We start from the raw sequence: 24,213 nt of genomic DNA on the forward strand, positions 1-24,213 counted from the left end.
TTTTAGCTGTGGCAATTCAGTCAATACTACCAGTGTTGGAGTTGTAGTCATAATACAAGCTGTACTTTTCCAGTAAAAGAAATAAGCTGTCGCCTATACATCTATCATATGTTGCTGTTTAGTTTTGAGCCGCATAATCCCATTGTGTTCATCTTACAATATCTGATTGATGGAGTAAAATCACACGACTGGACCCCAGAGACCCCCTCCGCCCCTCCACACGGTGATCGGCATTGATACAGCAGCGCCGGTAGGGGCGGGGCAGCACTGCAGCAGTGCGCTTCTCGAGCCGTCTCCGGTAATGTTCCATAGGATACACACGCCCCTCTCCGCCCCTGCCGCGAGACAGGTGGTTGGACTATATACCTTCATCCTCGAGCGCTCCCTCTTAGAATAAAAAAAAAAAAAAAAAAAATCTGTTGACAGCAGGGAAGGGTCGGTTGGCGCGAGCGCGTCCCCGATGGACTTCCAGCGTGTGACCTCCGCGATCACCGGGCGGATAGCGGGAGAGGGGGGCAGCAACCGGAACGCACGAGTAGAGCCCCGGCGAGCTACTACTAAATGTTTTTCAGCGAATCGCTCGAGCTGCTGTTCACGGGAGGGGGTCCACCGACAGACGACTGAGATGCGCGAGTGAAAAGTTGACACGATATTGGTGGGGAATTTTCATCTGAGAGGCGGCAGGATCATTTCTGACTATCCTCCGGTCTGGAAAGTTCCCTCGGGAGGGGGTTCATTATGGCTTCAGGCGCCGGTAAGGCTGCACAGCCCCCCGGGCCGGGCTCCGCCGTTAACGGGACTGCGGCAGAGTTCGCGAACATCGAGCAGGAGCTGTACGACTACCAGATGCACAGCAAGATGTGCAAGAAGATCGCTCAGCTCACCAAGGTAAGAGCCGCCGGTGACACGGAGAGAGGCGCGCCGCCGGACGCGCTGTCACTGAGCGTGTCAGGCTGATTGGACGATCTGATGGCTGCCTCGCTATCTGCCGTCGCTCTGGAACATAATTACATCCTGAGAGGGCGACCTGAGATCGTGTTGTGATAGATATTATAGGGGCACCATAATAGATATCACAGCAAAAAAAAAATGGAAACGCTCCAACAAAATTGAGCCACATGAGATAAATAACATAAGAGAAGTATTGAGTAAAAATAAAATACTGCGGAAATAGACACCATAAACTCAGATGCGCTCAAGCAACATTATAGATGAGCAGTATGTTACTAATTGCCATTATCTCTCGGGATAGCCTAACGACTGGAAAACTTGGATCAGGCTTCGTTCGTCTTCGTGACTGACACAGTAATCAGACATCACTGAGAGCTTTAGGTGTAGGCTGCAGATCTCCAAATCTATCAGGGCAGCAATTAAGAGCGATCTAATTATCAGGTGATTTATAGATTCTCTTCGCCGTGCATCGATTTTATAGTTTAGACGGTTAAATGTAAAAAAAAAAAAAAAAAAAAAAGGAGGAGGAATTGCACATCTCATCGGCCAAAATGTTTCTTTGTCTGACTAAGAGATAGAAAAGGAATCCAAAGGCATCGATTAACAATAATATGAAACAGATAAAAGCAGCAAAACCCCACATTGAACAAGCCGCAACCAGCAAACAGAGAGTGTAATTAAAACGCCTTAATTGAGCAATTACAATGACTGCTTTGGTAGCACACGCATGCTGTCCATGCACCCTCCTCCATGTGCATGCACACTTATCAGTGTGCAGGCAGGGACGCCTGACAGCTGCAGCAGCAGCAGCAGCAGCAGCAGCGCCTGTGTATCTGCTCTGACTGTTCACACAGTAAGCGTTGCTATATGGGGATTCTCCCTCTCTCTGGTGCACAATAATGCTTACAGAGGCAGGGCATGACCCATCACTTGTTGAGCTATGACAATTACTGATGACTGTGCACTTCCTATTATCCTTTATGGGTTCACCTCGGCACAGCCTGTAGGCACGTGTGCATGTCCAGGAACACATGTGTGCAAAGCAATACGTGCTGCATTTGTATGTGCGTGTGTGTGTGTGTGTTGTTCAGAGAGCTTCTTCTTCAGGCACACACAAACAAAGATGACACAGATGAGGGGTCAGCACTTGTGTCTGTGCTTGTTAGGGAAATTTGCCAGCCTAGTTCTTCTCCCTCTCATGCTCCTTCCATCCCAATGAAAAAGAAGCCTGGACTTGTTTCTCTCTCTTGAAACTTTATGCAAGCCCTGTCAGCCTGCTTTAGCGGTTTGTTGACCACAGTAAATAAATCCGAAACCCAGAGCGCTGATGAAATATAAGAATCATCAAATCCGATATTTGCCGTAAGCATTTTCACTGAGCTTTGGGATGCTGGGCATGTGACACATGGTTTATTTGAGTGTTTTGGGGCAGGGTGTGGGGTGGAGAGGAAGCGGGAAATGGGTCAGCTGTGGTAACCTTATATATTTAATAACCCCTGCACTCTGTGTGTGTGGATGGAGGCTGGCACACACACACACACAGACACATTCACACACACACACACTCAGATAGTCATGCACTTGTTCTCAACACACCTCCTCACGTCGGCCCTCACTCCTCCACTCACCCATCCACGCTTATGCTTGACTTACACAGCTCCCACCCCTCCCCCCCCCCCCCCCGTCTGTGAGAGTGGTCCGTCCTGGTTGAATGGTCGCTGCTTAATATAAACCAGTAGCACATCTGAGTGTGTTTACATGGTGGAACAAGCCAATGGGAAGAAAGCGAGCGCTGACCGGGCCAGCTGTTGTGAATGCTCACATAAGCTTGTGCGTGAACAGCCATGCACACACCCACATGAATACAGAGAGCAGAGTAGTCCTTTTTACATGACTCACAGAGATCAACAGTAGCATATTTAAGTGTGTGTTTGTGTGCACTTGTACGTCCACACTCTTGATTGGCAGCTCTAATTCTGTCTCTGCGATTTCCTGTACTTATCTAGCTTACACTGTCACAATGTTCCCTGCTTTGTAATCCAGCACACCCGGTACCCTCTTTGATATGTGTGGTGGTATGTGTGTGGGAGGGGGGGCTGATGTAAGAGAAAGTGTGTGCACGCTCGCTTGTCTCTTTGCCTAACCTCTCCTCTGTGCACCAACCATTCACTCTACATCTCACTCCTGTTTCAACAGCCTCGTCCCAGCTCTTCCTTACACTCTAGACAGAATATTAATTTCATGCTTTGCTGACTATGAAGTTATTGTCAATAAGCGCAGGCACTGGCTCGTGAGGCTACATGAATAACATTATCGACTGGCAGGATCAATATGGGGATCTCGAGACAGGATTTACAGTAGCAAGAGGCCCTCGCCACTCTCTGACCAAGCTGCCATGCCAAGCATCTTGAGAATTTACTCCCAAACAGCTAAATTAAAGCTTGACACCTTGTTACACTGAAATCTCAAAATAAAGGTTTAATAAAGGACCTTGAACCTGGGCTTTAAACATCGTAAAGGCTTTTACTATGATGTCTAAAACTAGTGGTGCAAACAGAGAATCGGCTGCTAAATATCCTCGTTTGTGCTTGAGTTGCAGAAGCTAACTTCGGCATTATGGTTTGACAGTCATATTTACGAGATAATATTAAATGCTCAAACTTAGTGCAACAGTAAGATGAGTAGAGAGGAGTCATACAGTCAGTTAACTGACTCCATCGTGTCAGTCACACAGCAGGATCTGTCCAAAGTTTGGTAATTTAAACTCGCATTAGCCACCATAACCAAACCAAATGAGGCTCTTCAGCAAGAGCTTCTGATTCCTACTTTTCATTTATAAGAGTAAGAAAGTGTTATTTAGTCTTTCAAATGTTACACGATCTCCCTTTAAGTTCAGCAGGGTGAAGATATGATTGTTCTTAGGCAGAGATACAAAACTTTTCATTTGCCATAACGTGAAAAAGCAGAAATAATGACATGTCTGGATCTGTGGATCCCAGCCTTTCTGTTTCAAGACTCACTAAGATGCAGTAATGACTAGCTGCGAGTGCTTGTCAGGACTTTGAAGTAATTATTTTATCTTCTCAGATTGTGTTATTTGAGTGATTTTCAGAGGCCTGAAGAGGTAAAACCGTTTTTTGTAAGTAAGGCTTGGAGGAAAATCTGAATTTTATGTAGCAGATTGTCCAAAATTTCCATCTTGCAGGCAGTTTAGCAGCCCCTCAGGTTTACACCATATGGCCAGAAGTACGTCTGCATATTTGTGCAGTTACTGTTTTTTATGTTTTGAACAAACTACCTTGGTGCAAATTAAGTGGAATCTTAATGCTACTGCATGCAATTATATATCACACAATAATGTGCTTCCAACTTTGGGAAGTTTTGGGAAGGACCTTTCATGTATCTTGCAACCTCATATTTGGTCACAAGCTCCAGGTTTGGGAACCATCAGTTTAGATCTAAACAGTTTTCAGGAGAACCCTTTCTAAATCGTCCTCTCTCTTGATATATCCTCCTCTTCCCTCCTTGTTCTCACTCTCAAACTGGCCATTGAGGTCAGCGAAGAACTGCACGCACACAAACTCCCCTCAGAGCCTGCCCTCGATTCAGAGTCCCTTTCATTCCTCTGAGTCATGAGTTATAGTTCGCGAGCCTAAGTTCATGCACTGTGATGTGACTGAGTAGCCAGCGTCACATGCTGTCCAAGTGTTTGACTGACAGGAAAGAGGGAGATGGGTTTGTGATTAAGATTTGGCAAGATGCCACATCCATCATCGATATCTGCAGCTGAATTATGAGAGAAACATCATAGTTTTAAAGAGTGACAATGTTGAGACCATGTAAATGTGTGTGTGTGTGTGTGAGCAGTGACATACACACACACACTGAGGGAATGTCCGGCAGTGCTGTGCCAGCTGTGTGCTGCAGACAGAGAGGCGTCTGGGTAAAATATGAGCCTGTGTGTCCCCTGCATACACCCAGGCACATGCACATGCATGCACACACACAAACACACACACACACACCTCTGCAAGTGGGTAAATGAGACATCAGGGTCAGTAGGAGCAGATGATGACACTGTAGACATGGCGTAGAGGGTAAAGTGAATAGTGGGGTGAAACAGGCCATATTTCAGGTGTTAGTCACAGTCTATATTGGGAAGAGGGGGGAGAGACTCCACACATGCTGGCAGGCAGGAGAATCACTGCATGAAGCTGCAGTGCCTGGAATATATTAACTCACAGGACTTTGTCAATACACACAGTTTGTCAGTGCTGCTGTTTAACCTCTGTTATTTGTGTTAGGGGATTATTGTGTTTCCGTGTCAGGTGGCATCTGTTTAATATTTGTTATCATAAAGCTGCCAACTGAAAATCTCGGCTCCATATTGTCTGTGCTTGTGAAGCAGTATTGGTGTCAGTTTTCGGACTGTTTGTGATGTACCCCCATTAAATGAATATGGCGGCAACAACACCATGGAGTGAATTATCTGGATCCACGAGGATGTATACTACAACTTATTTTGCCTGATGACTTAATAAAGAAGTCAACATTGAGATAAGCTTAAAAAAAGGCCAATTTGAATGTTTTCTTATAAAAGGGGAAAAATCTATTACTCAGTCTGCAATGAAATCTTTCAATGTCAGCTCAGTCTCAACAATTATTGTCTGTTTCTACTTTAAATTATTCTGCAGTTCATTCTAAAAATAGGGGAAAAGCTACCCGTAAGCACTTTAGCTTCAGTCACTTGACCTTAGGGACAGAAAACCCTAAAACACAAGTTTGCAGCATGAAACATGAAAAAAGCCCTTTGTGGCCTTATAAAATGTATGCTAATTATGTCCATCTGGGCCACAGCAGGCCAGACCAAGAATACAAAGCTCAGTGATGAACAAGAGTAATTAATAAACAGAAAAAAATTAGTGATCTACAATTTCTGGATCTAATGGATTGTAGTAGGGCTCAATAATTCATTTAGATATTATCAAAATGACCAAATACGATGTGTGAATTGTATGACATTCCGCCCTAGACTGTAGGAGGCAGCTCATGGTGAGATATAACCATAATCGAGAGTCAGCCGAGTGGTGCGGTCATGGTTGGTTTCTGTTTAGCTGCAAAGAAAAGGCGTTTTCCCATCTGTGAACAAATTTGTACTTGTTACTTTACTTTTTAATGTGAACAATTGCTAAGTGTATCCCTGCCTGCTGTTGATGCCCTGCAGGTGATTTATTCTCTGAACATGAAGAATGAGGAGCAGGAGGCGGCCCTGCAGGCCTTGAGCCACGCCCACCACGAGGAGCTGCACCGCATCCTGGTGGAGACGTGTCACGAAGGGGAGGGGTCGGCGCTGAGGACGCGCCTCCTCGAGCTGCAGGAGTCCCTGGATGAGCAGCACAGGGTTGGAGCCCAGGTGTGTGTGTTTGTGTGTGTGTGTCTGTGTGTGTGTGTGTGTGTGTGGGTGCACTCTCAGCCTCCTGATCACAAGATAAACTGACCTCATTCAAGGGCACGTTTGCATTGCTGTGAATTAATGTGTAAACTCCCAGCGGGAGCAGCAAATCAGGCCCGCCCCTCATGTGACCTACAACAGTCAACCTCGTTCAGATAGCCTGTTACTTTGCCCACTTCATGCTTAATTTACATGCTCTGCACCGCCATGAAACATCAGCATGAATCATAAATACCCACATGACTTTCTTGTAAGCTCTTTGGAAAAAAAAATGCATCTCAGCAACTAAAGACCTAAAACATTTATGTGGACTTTAAAGTTTTATTTTGAAATGTGCCACCACATCTGTCTGGTTTGTTTGTTTTCTGCCATATGTTCTCCTGTTTTAGCTCTGGGACATTTTTTTGTTGCCAGTTCAGCAGCATGTTATCGCAGGAGTGTAAACAGCTACCAGCAAATAGATCCCTACATGATGCCAACTTACAACTGTTTTTGGTGACCAGCAAGCACAATCCAAGTGCGCTGCAGTCTGGAAATGGGGCTGCAAAACACATCGTTAGTTGGAGGAATACATCATCTGAATTGGAGCAGACTAGTGCCACTGATGCAAATATTATGAGAATACTATCAGCATAAAGTTAGAGTTGAACGTACTGTGGACTTAAATGCTGTGTCCAACTATTGTTTCTTAATAGCAGACCTGTTAAATTATATATGAACAAACCTCAAACCCAGTTCCAGTTAACAGTTTAACCATGGATCTGTCTGGATTCACATTATAGCATCAAAACATACACAACATCTGCAGCACAACACACAGTGTCCAGATAAAGAAAGTAATATACTTGTAAGTGAACATATATAAGTGGTTTATTTCATGGGTTGTGACTTCTGAATAAGTTTGCAATAATTTCCAAGAAGTAAAAGAAAATCCCAGAAAGAACAATGTAATTTGGTACTAAATAAAGCTTCAGAAGACACGGTGTTGAACCGGCACACTTCCAATCAGTAAAACACAATTGACTGCAAGTTGAAAGTTGTAGTCAGCGTTGAGCAAGTCAGTCCAGCATGCAAAAATGTGAAATTAGTCAACATAAAATCATACAGTTCAACATACTCTATGGAGAATGAAGTTTGGAACTAAATAATGAATGAATATCCCCTGGGGATTAAATGGATCTTCTCATGCAAGGAAATTCACATTTTCCCTACAATTACCTAAATACGTAGCTCCTTCAAGGAAACTCCCTACAATAAGAGATTACACACCTACAAGAAAATGTTTCCTCTTATTTTTAGGGTGCATCACTGCAGATTGTATCATAAATCCTGGTTATTTTTGTGGCGAGCTGAATAAAGGTCGAGACTTTCGAAAAAGCTACTGATGCCTCCAACCTGCCTGATCTCAGCAGCGCAGGCTGGTAATGATGTTTTGTCACATACTGAGTATTGTTTGAATGTCACAAACCAGCTGCTGCTAATTGGCCTTTATGGACTCAGGCTCGCCTTTTTCAAATGTTTATACACAGCCCACACTGTTCGCTCCAGTGGTCGGCACAGTTCCTAGATCTCAGCACGACCTTTGAGATACAGTGTAATGAACAGGATATGAATGTGGCACCACAAAAACGCATCAACTGCAGGAAGCTGAGTTAGTTACAGAGCTGAAGGAAAAGGTTGTCTTACCCACTGCTAAGGATGTATATGCAGTGGACAGTGGTTTTATATGTAAGTGCACTGTGTAGCATGTTACCCTCTGTGCCTCCAGGTGCAGGCAGACTTTGAGTGTTTCCGCATCCAGGCGGAGGAGAGGGAGCGTGAAACTGAGGCAGAGCTGAGAAAAGAGTTTGAGGAGAGGCTGCAGGCGGCAGAGGAAGAGCTCCAGGAGGCTAAGGCCCAGATCAGCGACGCCCAGGAGGAGAACCTGCGGCTGAGCAAAGAACTGGAGAAGGCCGGGGAGCGGATCCAGGAGCTGGACGCCAAATGTGAGGAGCTACAGGGTGCGGCTGACAAGGAGAGACAGAGCATAGAGGAGCAGAGGCAGAGAGAAGACGAGGAGAAAAAGAAAGAGGAGGAGGAGAGAGAAACAGAGGAGCGGGAGGACTTGCAAAGAGTTAAACTACTTTTAGAGGAGGTGAAGGAGGAGAGGGATCGAGCAGAGGAGGGGAAGAGGCGAGCTGTGAAAGAGGAGAGGGAGCAATGGGAGCAGAAGGTGAATGATCTGAATGAGGAGAAAGAGGCGATGAGGAAGAGGATGGAGGCAGAGTGGAGGGAGGAGCAGCAGAGGTGGGAGGAGAGGGAAGAGGAGGAGAAGAAAGGAATGCACAGCGCTCTGCGAGAAAGAGTGAAGAGGGCCGAAGCAGAGGTGGAAAGTCACCTGGAGAGGTTGGCTGAGAGCAAGAGAAACACAGTCAAACTGCAAGAGCGAATACAGGTACATCCGCACACATACACACGCACACGCACACACACACCCTGAATCCTTTCGTTCATATAACTAGCATCCAGTGCTGTGAAAAGGGTGGTACAAGGAAATTGAAATGTTGCTGCTTCCAGTCTCTGATGCACCCAGCTAATGATTGTGTTGATGGGAAAGGAGGGAGCGAGGTGGAAGCAGAGGGAGAGCGAGGGGATCTTGCATGTCTAACCACAAGCTGCCCTCCCTGAGTGCTATTCCCACTGCCAACTATCTGCTAATGAGTAGTTTGAGCAGGATAGATTCGCTGCACCACCACCATTACCACCTCGTGGATGAGCATTAAGAAACCCTACGAGAGCTGGCACAGAGCTGACATAAGCTCTCACAGCAGACCATTAAAGGCTCACAGCTGGGTGAGATAGCTCCCTGACTCACCACATTTCATCCCATTTTTTTTTTCTTCTATCGCCCTCCCTGTCTCTCCGACTTGTGTTCTCTCTCTCTCTCCTTCCTCCTTCCTGATCAAATTTGCTGTCGGCTTTCTCTGTCTCTCTCCCTCATCTTTTTTTTCCTGCTCTATTCCCCAATGACTTTGTCAACCCACAATACTCCTCTGCATCTACCCTCCTTACTTGCCCTCATGCCAAAACTCCTTTGTGTCCCTGCTCCAGGACCTGGAGGAGGAGCTGGAGCTGGATCGGAGGCGTGTGTCTGAGGCCGAGGGCGTGGCTAAACGGGCGGAGGAGGAGCTTGCGGTCGCCAAGGAGAGGCTGCTGCTGCAGGAGGACGAGCTGCAGAGCAGAGCAGGTAGCGTGCCCGTCCGTCCACCTGTCTTCTCACCTGTCTGCCGGAGGAACGCTCACATCGGTGGAAATCAGCTGAGCACAGCGCAATTCCATTATTCATTCTGACTCAGCGTTAATTAAGTTTTTGCCTCACGTCATTATAATATATACAGAAAATGCAACAAACACACATTATTCATCCTCCACAAAGGCAAACAGTTTCATCAAAGTGTCATCATACCGAGTCAGCAGAAACGCCCAGATTTTATTTATTGCATGAGAATGATTTTTGTTTTAGGCGCTTCCTCATTCACTATCGGTCTGCTGTAAGTCCATTCTGCTTCTATTATGTGTAATCAATCAGCCGTGCTTGTGCACGTTTGTGTGAGCGTTCGGTTGGGTGCTTATTTGCTGCGTGTCCCCTGTGTGTGCACCAGAGGAGCTGCTGAACCGCGGGGGCTGTGAGGTGTGTGTGTGTGCTGAGGTGGAGGAACTGAGGAGCCAGGTGAGCCGTCTGCAGAGCAGGAACAGAGAGCTGGAGCTACAGAGCAGCGGCCGAAACAGTGACCACGCCCGGCAGATACGCCAGGTAAACGCACACACAAGTAGATAAAGTGCAGTTACATGTGCATATATATTAAATATTGCACTCACTTTATGAGGCACATCTGTAGAATCTAATACTATCCAACTGTTCTGCCATAAAGTCTACTTTTATGATGCCTATAGTGTTTCTTTTGTTGCATGGGATTGCATCGGATTGTACCTAATAAAGTGGCCATTGAATGCATGTTGCGTGTGTTGACAGCACGCTGAGGCCCTGTCCAGCCTGCGCTCTGAGATGGTGAGAGCCCAGACAGAGGAGCTGCGTCGCATCCAAAAGCATGCAGATGACGAGCGGGACAAACTGCAGAGGGATATAGAAAAAGAGAGAGAAACCCTACAGAGGGAGAGAGAGCAAGAAAGGGATCAGTTCGAAAAGGACAGAAACAGACTGCGCCGAGAGCGAGAGGAGGAGAAGGAAGCGCTGCACAAAGAGGCGGAGGAGATCAAAGAGCGTCTGAGGAGGGAAAAGGAGGAGGAGGTCGACCGGCTGCGGAAGGAGCTGGAGGTCGAGAGGGTTCGTGTTCGTTCGCAGTTGGACAAGAGCATCGAACAGGTTGAGGCGGAGAGGGCCAACGTGCAGCAGAAGCTGGAAGAGGAGAAGAGGAGGCTGGTGGAGAAGGCTGAGGAGGACAGGAAACGGTTGAAGGAGCAAGTGCGGAAGGCGATAGAGGAGGTGATGAGGAGGCATGCAGCCGAACTTCACAGCGTCCAGGAAGCTCTGAGCTCTGAGAAGAAGACCAACCAAGAGGTCAGCGCCGGGGGGTGGGGGGGGGTTGGGGGGGACCACACAAGATGCCATACTGCTGTACTACTGCTTGAAAACCTGCATTTGATATTTTTCACCACCATACTGTTGGGATTTCTCTGTCTCTCTGTCAGAGCATTTGGACTGACAGTGCAGTTTGAGGACAGAGAGAGAGGACACAGTTTCTCCTTAACGTGCTCTTACGTATATTTGAGTTTTAAAAATAGCCTGCTGTTCAGTGGCAGCCAGCTCGTATCGGCTTAATTATTCTGTTTCAGTTTCAGTCAGAATTTGGATTTAATTATTTTGGATAAAGGACCAACTGCTATGAGGAATAATTTTCCCTTTCATCCCATCACACAGCTGCAACAGTAATACTTCCCTGCTGTGTGTGATACACACGTGCCTTCAGAAACTCTGTCGAACAAACACAGCAATCAAGATCCTCCAGCTGTGATGGAGCCGTGTTAGCTTTCTTTTTCTTAATGCATGAACCTGACAAAGACTGCTCTCATTAATATGAAGTTTAAGAAAGGCATCTGTAATAATAAGGTTAGTTAGGACTTAGAGTTAGAGCTATGAGAGGAGTCGCCCACTTAATCTAAAACAGTTGTTTGCGAGATTTTGATCCCTTAAAATGAACCCATACTTGACTCCTTGTCAGCAGCCGCATATGTCATTGACAAAAAGGGGGTTTGATCTCATTTTATTTGAATGTTCAGAGTGCTGAAGAGGGGAAATTATACAATAATTTATAATGAAAAAGCAAAGATCAAAAGAAAAATCTGAACATTTTGTGTAACATAAATGTTTCTTGTCTGATCTTCTGCCCTCTTAATCATCTCATGACCCCTTCAGGGGTCTCCCACTGGTCTACAACAGCATGTTTAATGAATATTTTAACAAAGTGTTAACGTAGAAATTTTTATCACGTAATTGCCTGCCCTTTGAGCCCTCGTATAATGTGCACTTCATCATGACTAATTATTAATCAGGCTTAGTAATAAGGAGATGATAGTATGGTTGGGTTAAAGTGCTAAAAAGAAGATAAGTCCTTAATGAATTTTCTTGGAAGGTGTGTGCGCGTTTGGAAGAAGAGAGGAGAACCAGCGAGGAGCTCCGCAGCAGCCTGGAGAAGGAAAGAGAGGAGCTGAGGACAAAACTGAGAGATGCTACCAACGAGGTCAGAGGTCACATGGCACTAGTGGAGTGTGTATTAATGTGTAAAACTTGTAATAGATGAAGTGAAAAGTCTCTGTGCTCTCAGGTCTGTAGGCTGGAGTCAGTGACCCAACAGCGAGACAAGAAAGAGAAGGAGGGCCCTGAAGCTGCATCCTCGTGCGGACCACAGTGCTCCCGTCTGGAGGAAGAGCTTCAGCAGACTCGTAGTCGACTGGCTCGGGCACAGGAGGATGCAGAGAGGCAGCGGGACAGGCAGCAGAGAGAGGTCATATCCCTGAGAGCTGACAAACACCGGCTGGAGGAGAAAGTCCTGGAACAGAGCCGATTGCACACGGAGAGGAGTCTTCTAGATCAGAGCCAGCGGCACACTGAGGACAGGATGAGGTAACGGAATGAACACCAACCTGCCAGAGCTGCTTAGGCTTACATTACGAAGTCTTCACTCCTGCTTGTAATCGTCGTCTGGCCTCCTCTGAAAAGATGAAAGTTGACTTGAGCCAGAGCGTCTTTTCTTCAGTTCGCTCAAGTTTAACCTTTAATGAGCTTTATCGACGTGTAACGTGTTTTACAAGAAAGAACAGGACAAGAAATTAGCTGCAGCAATGAAAATGATACAGAGATACATTAAAGAGTGTCAGCACATCAAAATGAAATTAAATCAATATCACAATCCAAAGAAGCATTAAGAGTAATTAAGTAGATTAATCTGTCCTGTCTCAGATGGTGGTTTTGCACATATAGCAGCTTCTTTTTCATTATATACTGATATACACACACAGACAACAGGTGATTACTTTCATTTAAAGTGTGTTTAATTTCCCTAAAGGACCAGTTTGCATGACATAATGTCATTATTGGTGAATAGACAGAACAATAATGTGTTCTTATAGCAATCGTACCTCTCTGCGACACATTTACAAAACCTGTTTGCCAATGTTTTACAGGTTTCTGCTCCAGAAATACAACCAGGGAATTCCTAATCCCTCAATATGGACATTTATGAAATAAAGTTATGAAAAATAATGACACTAATAGTTCTGCTATAAAAAGTAAGATGCAGAAGCAAACAAGGCGCTCTCACACAGTTGCACAGAAGAACAGAGTGCAGCGAGAGGAAATAAATAATAGCTTTGCATGTAGGTTGACTCTGCCTCACTTGTTGATCTGCTGCATGCCTCCAGGGCAGAGTGTGAGGATCGTCTCAGAGCAGAGTTCAGGATCGAGATGAATGCTGCCGTGGCAGAGAGCGAGCAGAGATGGCAGAGCAGAGAGCAGGAGCTGCAGACCCAGATATCTGAGCTGCAGTGTGAACTGAGCAAGGAGCAGTCAGGGGTGAGTCTCCTCCACAAACCACCAGGAAGCATCCGTCATCCTCAGTGTTTTCACTGAAGGCGTCTGATTGAAGCCTGATACTCACACTGAGCTGCCGTTTAGTTTATTCATGTTTTTCTCAAATGTCTGAAGAGATAGATGAACTTTGATGAAGCTAGCTAGCAATTTTTAGGAATAATATCAACATTGAAATATACCCAATAGAAATCAGAAGATGAAGTCTTTGAAATGTCCCGAAGCCAAAAACATTCAGTTCAGTATCATATTGGACGGAGAAAAGCAGCAAATCCTCACATTTAAGGAGCAAATATTTGGCATTTTTACTCGAAAATGACTGAAAGGATTAAAGGATTATCAAAAATAGTTGGCGGTTAGTCTCAAAACAACAACCGTCAGCTGCCTTCCAAATGACATTTAGTATGTCACATTTCATTTGGGTTATATAGTTATTTCTGACCGAACTCTGCATATCAGGACCAGTTTGCTCATCTTGATTAGTGCAGTTGTATGACACTGGGACTCTGAGGGAGCCTGAACGCCTCAGCTTGCGTTGCAAACTGCAAAGTGGAGTTTGAAAGATGTGGGTGTTGGTGTTTTTGAAGCCTGAGCCACACCAGACGTCACACAAACGTCTTGATATTTTGTCCTCAGTTGCAACCCGAACAAGTGCAATACTAAATCACTTGAGTACTCTTTTAATTAGCTCCATAAGCCTGTCTTGACTGCACAATGAAGTACGTGCTTTATTTATTTATTTCAAGCAAGCTGTCTGACTCTGCAACTTCTTCAACAAAAGCGACATCTCTATTCAATTCAACGCTTGCTGCAAACTCATCATCTCAGGATGACTTTGACGCCATGCAGAGCCTTTAAAATCCTTTGCTCATGAATTCTCGCCAATGCAGGTGGAGAAAAAGAAGGCGGGCCCGGGAGACGATGGCCACTGCAACCCCGAAATTGACAGGCTGAGGAAAGAGGTCCAAGACACCAAGGAGATCAACAAGAAGCTGAGGGAGCTGCTGCAGGTAAATCTTTGTACTCTCGTTCGTCCGTTTTGTCTGTGATGAATAATTTATCAACTTTGATGACAGCGCTGCAGTGAAGTGTTCATGCGTTTCTCCATGTAACACTCACACAGTTAAGTACAGTGCATCTGTAGAGCAGAGACAGGCTTGTGCAGCAATTGTAAAACGACCGCATGTGTGTCAATGTGTTGGAGGAGCCCCAAACCAAGACTTCAGCTGTGGAGAGACAAAGTCACGCCATGGCTCTGCAGGCGTTAGAGAGACAGGCGAAAGAAGATGTGCTGTCTGAGAGGAACAGGCTACAGACAATGCACCACCTGGAGCTAGGTAACACTCACACACACACACTCACATACACACACACACATGCTTAGGTATAAGCATTGGAATAAGCACCCACAGACAGCAACACGCTCACAGCTGCATGGACAAATGAGCACACACACACGGAGGGATATACACATTGAAATTATAAATTCAACAGTGAAGTTGCTATTGCCATGGATACACTTCACCATGGCAACAGCAGAAGGGTACCTGTATCAGTGGGCCAAATTGATTTTGTTTTTTGTATGTGCTGTGTGCATGTGTGTGTGTGTGTGTGTGTGTGTGTGTGTGTGTGTGTGTGTGTGTGTGTGTGTGTGTGTGCACGTGTGATATCAGATAAGCAGCGTGCAGAGTTGACCCAGCAGCACACAGAGTGGAGCAGACAGATGACCCAAAGACACATGCAGCAGATAGAAGACCTACAGGCTCAACTACAAGCACACACACAGATGATGGCTCTGCAACAGGTAACATACACAAGCACACACACACACACACACACACACACACACACACACACACACACACACACACACACTCACTATTAGTGTGTCAGCCATTTCATAACTGACATCATTATCATTCACATGAATAAAACTGTCCATGATTCTGGCATCGATCAACACAACATGTTAGCAGCTGCAGCCACACTAACCAATTAAAAAACTGGATCTTAGAATGAATACAGATATTGATGATGTGTATCTACTGCATACATGTTTGTGTGTGTTTGTGTGAAGGATCTGAAGCAGCAGAACCAGTATCAGGTGTTTGAGAGACAGCTGGATGAGAGTCGCTGTGCCATGGTGGAGCTGCAGAGAGAAAATGCAGCACTGAAGAAGCAGTTAAAGGAAAGGTGAGGGAGGATGTGGGTACACGTATTTCAACATGAATGAGATCCTTCAGGGCTGCCATTTACTATTATTTTCATTTTTGGTTAATGTCAGACAATAGGGGGCATACCCAGTACTCAAAACAGTCAGCAACAATCAGCAGTGCAAAACTAAATATTTTATTCGGTGTGCTATCATATGTGACAAAGATGATAAAATTGTCACATTTCAGAAGCTGGAATGGGTGAATGTTTAACCGCTAATCAAAATAGTGGCTAATTAATTTGCTGTCAATTTACTTATCAGTTAATCAGTGAATAGTTTCACCTCTATTATCCTTGGAATCAGGAATCACAAAATCTGGAATCACAAACACTAATTGCTAACTAATAAGTTGGGAAGTATGCTTATTCCCTTTTTGAGATGATTGACGCCACTCTGATGTCTGTATGGTAAATATGGAACTGTAGCATGATCCAGTTAGCTTAGCTTAGCTTAGCATAGCTTAGCACATAGACTGGAAATAGAGGGAGAAACTAGCATGGCTCTGTCAAACAAAGGTAATAAATAAACAAAGCTCACAAGTTAAAACATTTTGAACGTGTCTGTGTGTACCTTCAGTAAATATGTTATGTAGTGAGCTTTAGAGGTGCTGGTAGGTGCATTTTTAAGCTTTGCGCATAACTAAGCTAGCTGTTTCCACCTACTTAAAGTCTTTATGATAAGTTAACCTAACTGTCTCCTGCCTGTAGCTTCATATTTCTATCTCACTAAATGTAGAAGTATTCCTTTAAGACAGGCGGGGCGGAAAAAAAAGAAACATTTTGTGTGAACATTTAGTTTAATTTCAGTTTTGTTGTATTGTCCCTGCTTAATACATGTTCATTATCTAACAAAAGAGTTAACATCATTCTCTTATAAAGACGTTTTTTTAATTTGCTAAACTATGTCTAAGAAGTTTTACACGTCTAGGTTAATATCAGTTCACTGGAGTATTTTTGAGCTTTATTACTGGCCTGAATGAAAACCAGAGCCACTACAGTAGAGTAGATGCTACACAGAAATGATATCTAGTACAGTAAGAAGCGGGCTATATTTAGCAGTGGTTCTTCCATCAGTGATGATTCAGTGTTTTTCAGGATCTATGATGTCTTGTCCAGTGAATCAAATGCAGACAGCCATTACTTTTTGCAATTTATCTGAATTGTTTTATTGTATTAAACAGGCCACTTCCATTATTTCCATTCTTCTCGTTCCTATTCTTCTTCTTGTATCTACTGTCCCTTCTCAGGTCAGCGCAGCAGAATCCTCTAGCTGAAGACAAAGAGGAGGAAAATGCAGATTTGCAGAAGAAGAGAGACGCACAGCTGGAAGAAGAAGCACAACGTCTGAAGGAGGAGGTGGAGAAACTGAGGGTGGAGATGGAGAAACTGGAGGAGTCGCAGAAACACTGGGAGGAGAGGAAAGAGGAGGACGTAAAAGAAGAGGAGATGGACGAGGAGAAGAAGAAGGAGCGAGAGGAGGAGAAGAGGAGAGAGGAGGTGGAGGAGATCAGAAGGGAGCACAAGAGGGAGATGCAGAGTTTGGTCTCTGAATACAGCAGCGCCCAGACGCACCTGCAGGCTCGCATAGTGGCCTTGGAGAACGAGTGAGTTGAGGACAGACGTGTGGAAATACAGCGGTTTGAAATGAGTAGACGGGACGGGCACGAGAGAAAAGTGTGTGTGTGTTTGTGCATATGATTTAACTGCAGGCTGCGTGAGCGGGAGGAGCGGTGCCGGCGGAGGGAGCCGCGGTGTGATGACCAGCAGTTGGGGAGACTTCAGGAGAGGCTGAGCGAGAGAGATCAGCTCATCAAACGATTAGTGGTGAGACACACACCCACACGCACACACACACACACACACACACACACACACATATCCAGCACTGAAAGGCTCTCTTGTCTGACAACATAGCCATCCGCCTTCACACAGATGCCAGATCAAAGGTATAGCAAAATCAGCAATGAGAGCAATGCGCATTGATTTGATCGGTAGACAAGAGGCGGCACAATTTAAACAGCAAAACCAATCAAAAACAAAGCTCAAAGTCTGAGCACATACCGCCCAATGAACAGAGCAGAGACAGCTCCATGTTAGCCATCCTAACCTTGATGGTGTCACAGTCAAATTAGCCCCAATGGCTTTGCTGACCTGCATTGTCCGGAAATATTCCAAAGTAAGGCATTCCTGCACAATGATATTAATTATAGGGCTACTAGCTGCACGGCTAAGCTAACTGAGCTAACTAGTTAATGTTAATGGAAGCTAGTAGCTACAGCAAAGAGCAGTTGTTAGCGATTACTGGTGATGTGCTGCCCCCTGTTTGTTTGGAGTGACCCTCAACGGGGGGGGGGGGGCAGTTCTTATACCTTACACCTTTAAAGAATATATTTGGATATAACCCCTGTCCACCAACATTGTCATTTTCCTCAGGAACTGAAAATGGATTAGATTAGAGTTATTTTGTTAATTCATTGCATAAGCTGTTACATGTAACTAGTTGCTCACCAGCACTGCTAATAAGTTTGTCTGTAGAGTCTGATATGTCGTAGCCCTCTGTCATCAGTGAGCTACGCACATAATCCTACATAATGTTGAACGTTGGCACTGTCGTTTATTTTGGGTTGATCCCACATACACGGCCCTGCTGCCGAAAAAATTCACTAGGGCGCCAAATCTGTGGCTAAAAATAGTCCCCAATGAAACTATACATTTGTGACCCCTTTTCCAAGAGTCACACACTCAGTAGGAACAGATGGGCTCGGTGCTGATTGCAAACTAGTCACAGACAGACTGATGAACAGTCAGAAAGAACTGGAAGATGGGCTGAAGCGTCAACTTTTGTTGGATTTGGTGACAAAAAAGAAAAATATATATTAACACCAGCCTTACTCTTTCATTCATGCACTGCCCCTGCCCATGGCACGATGCACAGGCAGCTAACAGGAAACTTGTTTGGGCAGTTTTTCCTCCAGTTAAGCTGTCTGCACAGTACTTTAATTAAACCATATATTATCTGTGGTAACACTCATAATGGTTCTTGTTAAATGACCAAAAAGATGCCCTCACAACCCCAAAAGACAAACAGCTTGAAAATTCCTTCTTGACCTCCACTCAAGGTCTACTTACTCGCTTGTTTTGCAGCTTTTGACCATATCACACAGTCCTCCTTTGCAGATTTAGTTTGCTCAGTTGCCGCCAGGGACACTTCAAGGACGTCTTATGCACGTGGAGCTAAGTGTGTCGTGGTCGCCTTGGGGTTAGGACGCTTAGCATGTGACTGCAGTGTCCAGGGTTTGATGCCCTGTGGCAAATTTTGTTGTTGGGCCCCTCGCTCACTCACGTTTTCTGGCTGCATCTTGCTGTACTGTCGCTATCCAGTGAAGGAAGAATGGTCAGAACTCTGTGATGAGGCCAAAAGCTTAAGAACTAGTGAAAAGGTGGACCATGGATTGAAATCAAAGGTGTTGTTAGCTGTCAGGCTACAAAAGGACCTAACAGGTGGAATTGAGAAATATGTCTTGTGAAACAACCACTAAAACCAAACTATCATCAGTGGACATGTATGCGTTGCAGAAAATGACATTTTTCAAACTTTCTAAATCCCTCTGCCTGAGTGCTGTGTCCACCATCTGCGGCACGAGGCAGCTCAGCAAACAAGTACACCCTCCAGACACAATGCGAACACAACAGCAACAACACCAACTGTGAATAAGGCCAATGAAAGTCCTTCCTCGTCCTCCTTCCCTCCAGGAAGAGAGGCATCAGCTGCAGCTCCACCCCCCTGTTGCCGGGGACAACAGCACCCTCAGGCTTCGTGACAGCAAGTCCCGCCCCGGGAGCACCACGCCAACCATGAGGGTGAGTTTGTCTGTTCTGCTCAGGCACATAACGCATTCATCAAAAATGAGCCTCCCTCCAGCCAGAAGTGCTCACTGGGCTGGAGCCAACTTCACTCGACAGATCACCGGTCCGCTCCTGTCCGTCACACGGCTTCGGGTGACATCACTTGGCTGGCACAGATACAGCCATGTATGAATGAAGAAAAATGTGGTTCCTGCAAGATACAAACAAGTTTAATGACATAATCTCGAACCATGTGTTTGACTTTTGACAGTCGGTGATTTGTTGATTTTTAAGAGGAGGATGGCCAATGGGAGCACCCCCCTGCCCCCACATCACCAATACACGCACGCACCCATGTGTGGTGCTGCTGAATGATCATCGACATATTATAGGAACACTGCAGATCACACACTTTGATCGTGAAGGTGACACTATTCTGTGCAGAATGTAGGCTACGATGTAGCGCAGAATTGAGTTTTTATAGTATATAGCTTAGCGAATAATATAGATCCAAGATAAAACTGACAGAAGAAGAGAGAAAAAGGCACAATTACAAATCCGTCTGCCACTTCAGCACCACAGACAGCGCCGTGGATTTATTAATACACAGCGCAGTCAGGCTGCTGATATGTCAGAGCCGCGGTCGGGATCGTAGATTCAAACCCAAACTTCAGTCAGAGAAAGGATCAAAGACTCAGGCAGACTAGACTGATATTCACCTAAACAACACCTCTGCCCCTGCTGCCGGGGGATGGAGAGGGGGGTGGCAGGATAACAAGGGGGATGCATTTTGATCATTTGGCTTACAAGGAGAATGGAATCCCCCTTCAAATCACCTACTGACTTTTGATGCTTAGCTTCCAGGAAGTTCGATTTCGTTGTCTTTTCATTTGTAGATATGTAATCTGCGTGTTTTAAACGAGCTACACTGAGCCTCATAATTTGAGGCTGCAACTGAGCGCAGGATCCAGTGTGCATAAACTGGCTGACGTTCATTTTGGGTGTCAGTCATGGGTAAGTGATCACAGACCATCTGGGCTGCTAAATCTAAACGTAGAATTGAAGCATGTGTGCTGTTTACTGCCTGCATTTGAAATGACGCTCCACCCAAAATCCTGTGGAAAAAAAGGTTTCAGGACATCAGCAGCACTCCTGCTGTGTCACCTTCTTATCTCGTGACTATTTGTAAGCTCAGTGTGCTCCAAACACTCATTATTTGAGCAAAATATGCCTGAACACACACCTGATTTAAGCTTGCCTATTTAAATATGTTTTTGGCATAAAGCATGTTTGAAACAAGGTGAGCATCTGGTTAATTATGCTGCAGAGTGTTTTCAGCAGGCTCTGTGTACCTATTGGTATTTCTTTTCCAGAGTAATATCATAACTGCTATGAATTCGAACGGACCCCTGCTGCTGCTCTCCATTTTGCAGCACAGAGTGGGTGATTGTTAGATGCTCATAAAGTATTTTGGGCAGAGTATCACTTTATATTCACTCTCCTCACTGCCACTCGGTGCAGCGCAGGCAAACTCATTCCACTATGCCCCATATGGAATCAAGTTTATCATGAAGTCTGTGGCTGTTTTCTCCAAGATTTCAACAAACCATCAAAACAACATCACCTACAATCTGTCAGACATGTGATCGCTGCAGGGTACACATTTAATGGTCCTTTTCTAGAGATCATTTTCCAGGACTTTTTCAGTGATGATCTAGCTGGTATGACAGACGGTGCCATATGTTGATGTCTTCCTCTCTGCGGCACTTGATTTAAAAGAGTATACGGGCATAAACTTCAGATGTTTTAACGTCACCGTTATGTTTTGGTATTTAAAGGACCCAAAATGCCACACTTAGACAGGAGACCAGTAAAAGTCCACAGTTTTTATGAATATTTGGAGAATGTGCAAACAGACGAATCCAGATGAGTCACAGAGGAGCAGATGACTGAGGAGGAACAGGCCGGGTGAATGTTGAATCCAATCCGTTCTGTAGATGCAGAGAGACGGCATGGATGGAGACAGGTGGAGGTTTGGTGCCCGAGCATAAAAAAACAAGAGTCAGGGAAGCAGGGAGCACATTGGAAAAAAACAGAGATCAAACAAAGACACATTGGGAAAAAGGAGGGGACATTGTGGATCTCCACAGTCACTGCTTTTACTACTACGTCCTCTTTCTTTTTGCATTTCATGCTTTGATTTAATATTGTTACTATATTTTTATTTTTCATCGTATTCCATCATCGTATTTTATTTGGCAAGCTCTGCGTGCTCTATGCTTGGCAAATGCTATTTATTTATAATTACCATTATTATTGATTCATAACCCGAATCCATTTTTTCTTATGAATTAGATGAACCACTGCTGCCTCAAGACCAAAGACACAAACAGTAGCTCACGACCGTGCCTACGGACAAATCTAGACTGAACCTTACGTATCGAACATTAAATGTACGATTCAAAGAGTCGAGTTTGGATTATGAGCTGCCGTCGACTCTTATCAGCATGTCACACCACACTTGAGCTCTTTTACTTGTAATGTTAAGTAGAGTCTTTAACGAGGCTAATTACACCCACTGTGAGACACTGTTGCTCTTGAAGATACAATGCCAGAAAGTACTGTTTGACTCATGCTGATGGGCTGTACAGACTTTGTGCTCTAGTCAAAAACAGGACGGTGTATGTCGGATCAACTAAAAATGAGGCGTCCATGTTTATTGTAATGAAGGAACATGTCACCCAGCACGACAGAGTGGCCCACTGATGTGTTTTTAATAGTATTTGGACAACAGAGGATAAATTGGACAAACTCCATTTTTATTATTGTAACACCGACATAAACTGTGCCACTTTTTACCACCAGAGGAAGCGTGTGGAGTCTCCTCCTCGTGTCACCAGCATCCCCAGCGCCGGTACATACGACAGGAGCATCTTCCTACCCCACTCCTCCTCATCGTCTTCCTCCTCCTCCTCCGTCCATCAGCACTCCTCATCAACCCTGCCCCACCAGTCCACCTCCCACCCTCAGAACTCCCCCCATTACTCCACCTCCTCTCTTCCACACAAGCACACCTCCCTCTCCCTCAGCCAACAGTCCTCCCCCTCCATCCCTCGCTCCACCAGATCCCGGACCTCCTGCATCCCTCCCACGCCAGCGCCCACCGCCCCGCTTCCCGTCTGCCCCTCACCTCAGACGGGCATCCGCTACGTGTCGCCCTCCTGCCAGGAGCCATATGCACACCTGCAGGCCCAATCAATCAGGTATGAACCTTTGAGTATCTTGGCTGTGATGTTACAAATCTAAAAAGAAATGAACAGGACGTCAGTGTACTCATAACTCCAGTGCATATACACACATATGCATATATGATATACAGTACATATATATAGTGAAGCTGAAGTACAAAGTACCAGAAAATGTAAATACTCAAGTACAAATACCTCAAAATTGTACTTGAGTGCAGTACTTGAGTAAATTTACTTCAATTTCAGTAAATACTTACTTTATTTGTCGAGATAAATCAGAGTTTTGTGAATTCTTTTCTAACTTGAAGGTCGATCTGATTTGAAACACCTGTCTTAGCATCAATACCAGTCAGGTAACTGCAGTTTCTTCTCCCGAAGAAGGCCGTTTGCTGAATTGTTGATCTTTATCAGCTGAAATAAATACGCTGGAGTTATGAGTGAGCAGCTTTCTCTTTGTCTGTCTGCAAGCCAGCGCCTTGCTAGAGCAGGTGTGCCTCTTCGCTGGTTTCAGAATAAGCACAGTGCTCTGAACCTCAGCGTGACGACACATTAATTGTGTGTGTTTCTTCTGTGTTATAGGGGCCCCTATCTGGAGCAGAGGGGGACAGAGGGGCTAAAACAGGAGTGGTTCACCAAATACTTCTCCTTCTGAGCACAAAAACACACAAACAAACACAAACACACACACACAGCAACTGCAAGTACATTTCCTCATATACAGTTCATTGCTTCTTATACACATCCGTTTGCTTCCCACATACATACACAGAAAACACACACACACACACACATACAGACGTAACCACATCAACAGACATATGGGCTCATCACCAGCAAGGCCATCTCAAACATTGCCTCAAAGCTCAACCAAAAAGTGCTTCTCAAACACATGCCTGACCTCGTCTCAGAACATAGGCCTGCCGGATCTTGTTTGTATAGTTTGGAATGTCTCCATATGTTTTTTTACAGCAGTCTTCCTTTTTTAAATGCAGCCTTTGCTCGAATCTCATCACACGATTACTCCAGGCAAAATGTACATTTCTTAAAATCAACGATCAAGTGTCTCTTCGAGTATGGAAGCATTCGACGTATTCAATCAAGATCCTCGTCAAAACGGACACACGCGACCCACCATACCAAAAGGAAGCTTGTTTCAATGCAAAAATGTATGATAATATTGAAGAAGAAATTGAATAAAATATTTTGTTTTTGTACGTGCGTCTTTTTTGTGTTAATGAAAAAATAATACAAATCCCAAATTATCATTACAGGCTGAGATATTTGAGAATTATACCATTAACAATCCGTTAATCAATGCTGAGCATTCATTGTATATTGGCCAACGCACAGTCTACACCAGTACTGATGTGCTATAACATCTGCTGACATAATGCAGACTTACTGCTCATGCTCTTATC

The 24,213-nt window shown here is 44.9% G+C and overlaps 1 protein-coding gene across 1 annotated transcript; it reads left to right on the forward strand.

The window, feature by feature from the left end:
- Positions 1-252: 252 nt before the first annotated feature.
- fam184b (family with sequence similarity 184 member B) lies at positions 253-24,009 on the forward strand. The gene is made up of 18 exons (XM_076728562.1): positions 253-888; positions 6,176-6,364; positions 8,172-8,837; positions 9,494-9,629; positions 10,045-10,196; positions 10,416-10,961; positions 12,034-12,141; positions 12,226-12,524; positions 13,322-13,472; positions 14,378-14,497; positions 14,692-14,824; positions 15,161-15,291; positions 15,565-15,680; positions 16,949-17,305; positions 17,411-17,525; positions 19,455-19,562; positions 22,413-22,810; positions 23,375-24,009. The coding sequence occupies exons 1-18, from the start codon at positions 739-741 to the stop codon at positions 23,445-23,447; spliced, it is 3,948 nt and encodes a 1,315-aa protein (XP_076584677.1). The 5' UTR covers positions 253-738; the 3' UTR covers positions 23,448-24,009.
- Positions 24,010-24,213: the final 204 nt, after the last annotated feature.

The sequence above is a fragment of the Chaetodon auriga genome, chromosome 4 (genome assembly GCF_051107435.1).
Source record: "Chaetodon auriga isolate fChaAug3 chromosome 4, fChaAug3.hap1, whole genome shotgun sequence".
In the NCBI taxonomy this organism is placed as follows: domain Eukaryota; kingdom Metazoa; phylum Chordata; class Actinopteri; order Chaetodontiformes; family Chaetodontidae; genus Chaetodon; species Chaetodon auriga.

Coding starts and splice junctions, on each gene's coding strand:
- fam184b (XM_076728562.1), top strand. CDS start 739: ATGGCTTCAGGCGCCGGTAAGGCTGCACAGCCCCCCGGGCCGGGCTCC. Junction 9,630..10,044: donor CGAGCTGCAGAGCAGAGCAG/GTAGCGTGCCCG, acceptor TGTGTGCACCAG/AGGAGCTGCTGAACCGCGGG. Junction 14,498..14,691: donor AGCTGAGGGAGCTGCTGCAG/GTAAATCTTTGT, acceptor AATGTGTTGGAG/GAGCCCCAAACCAAGACTTC.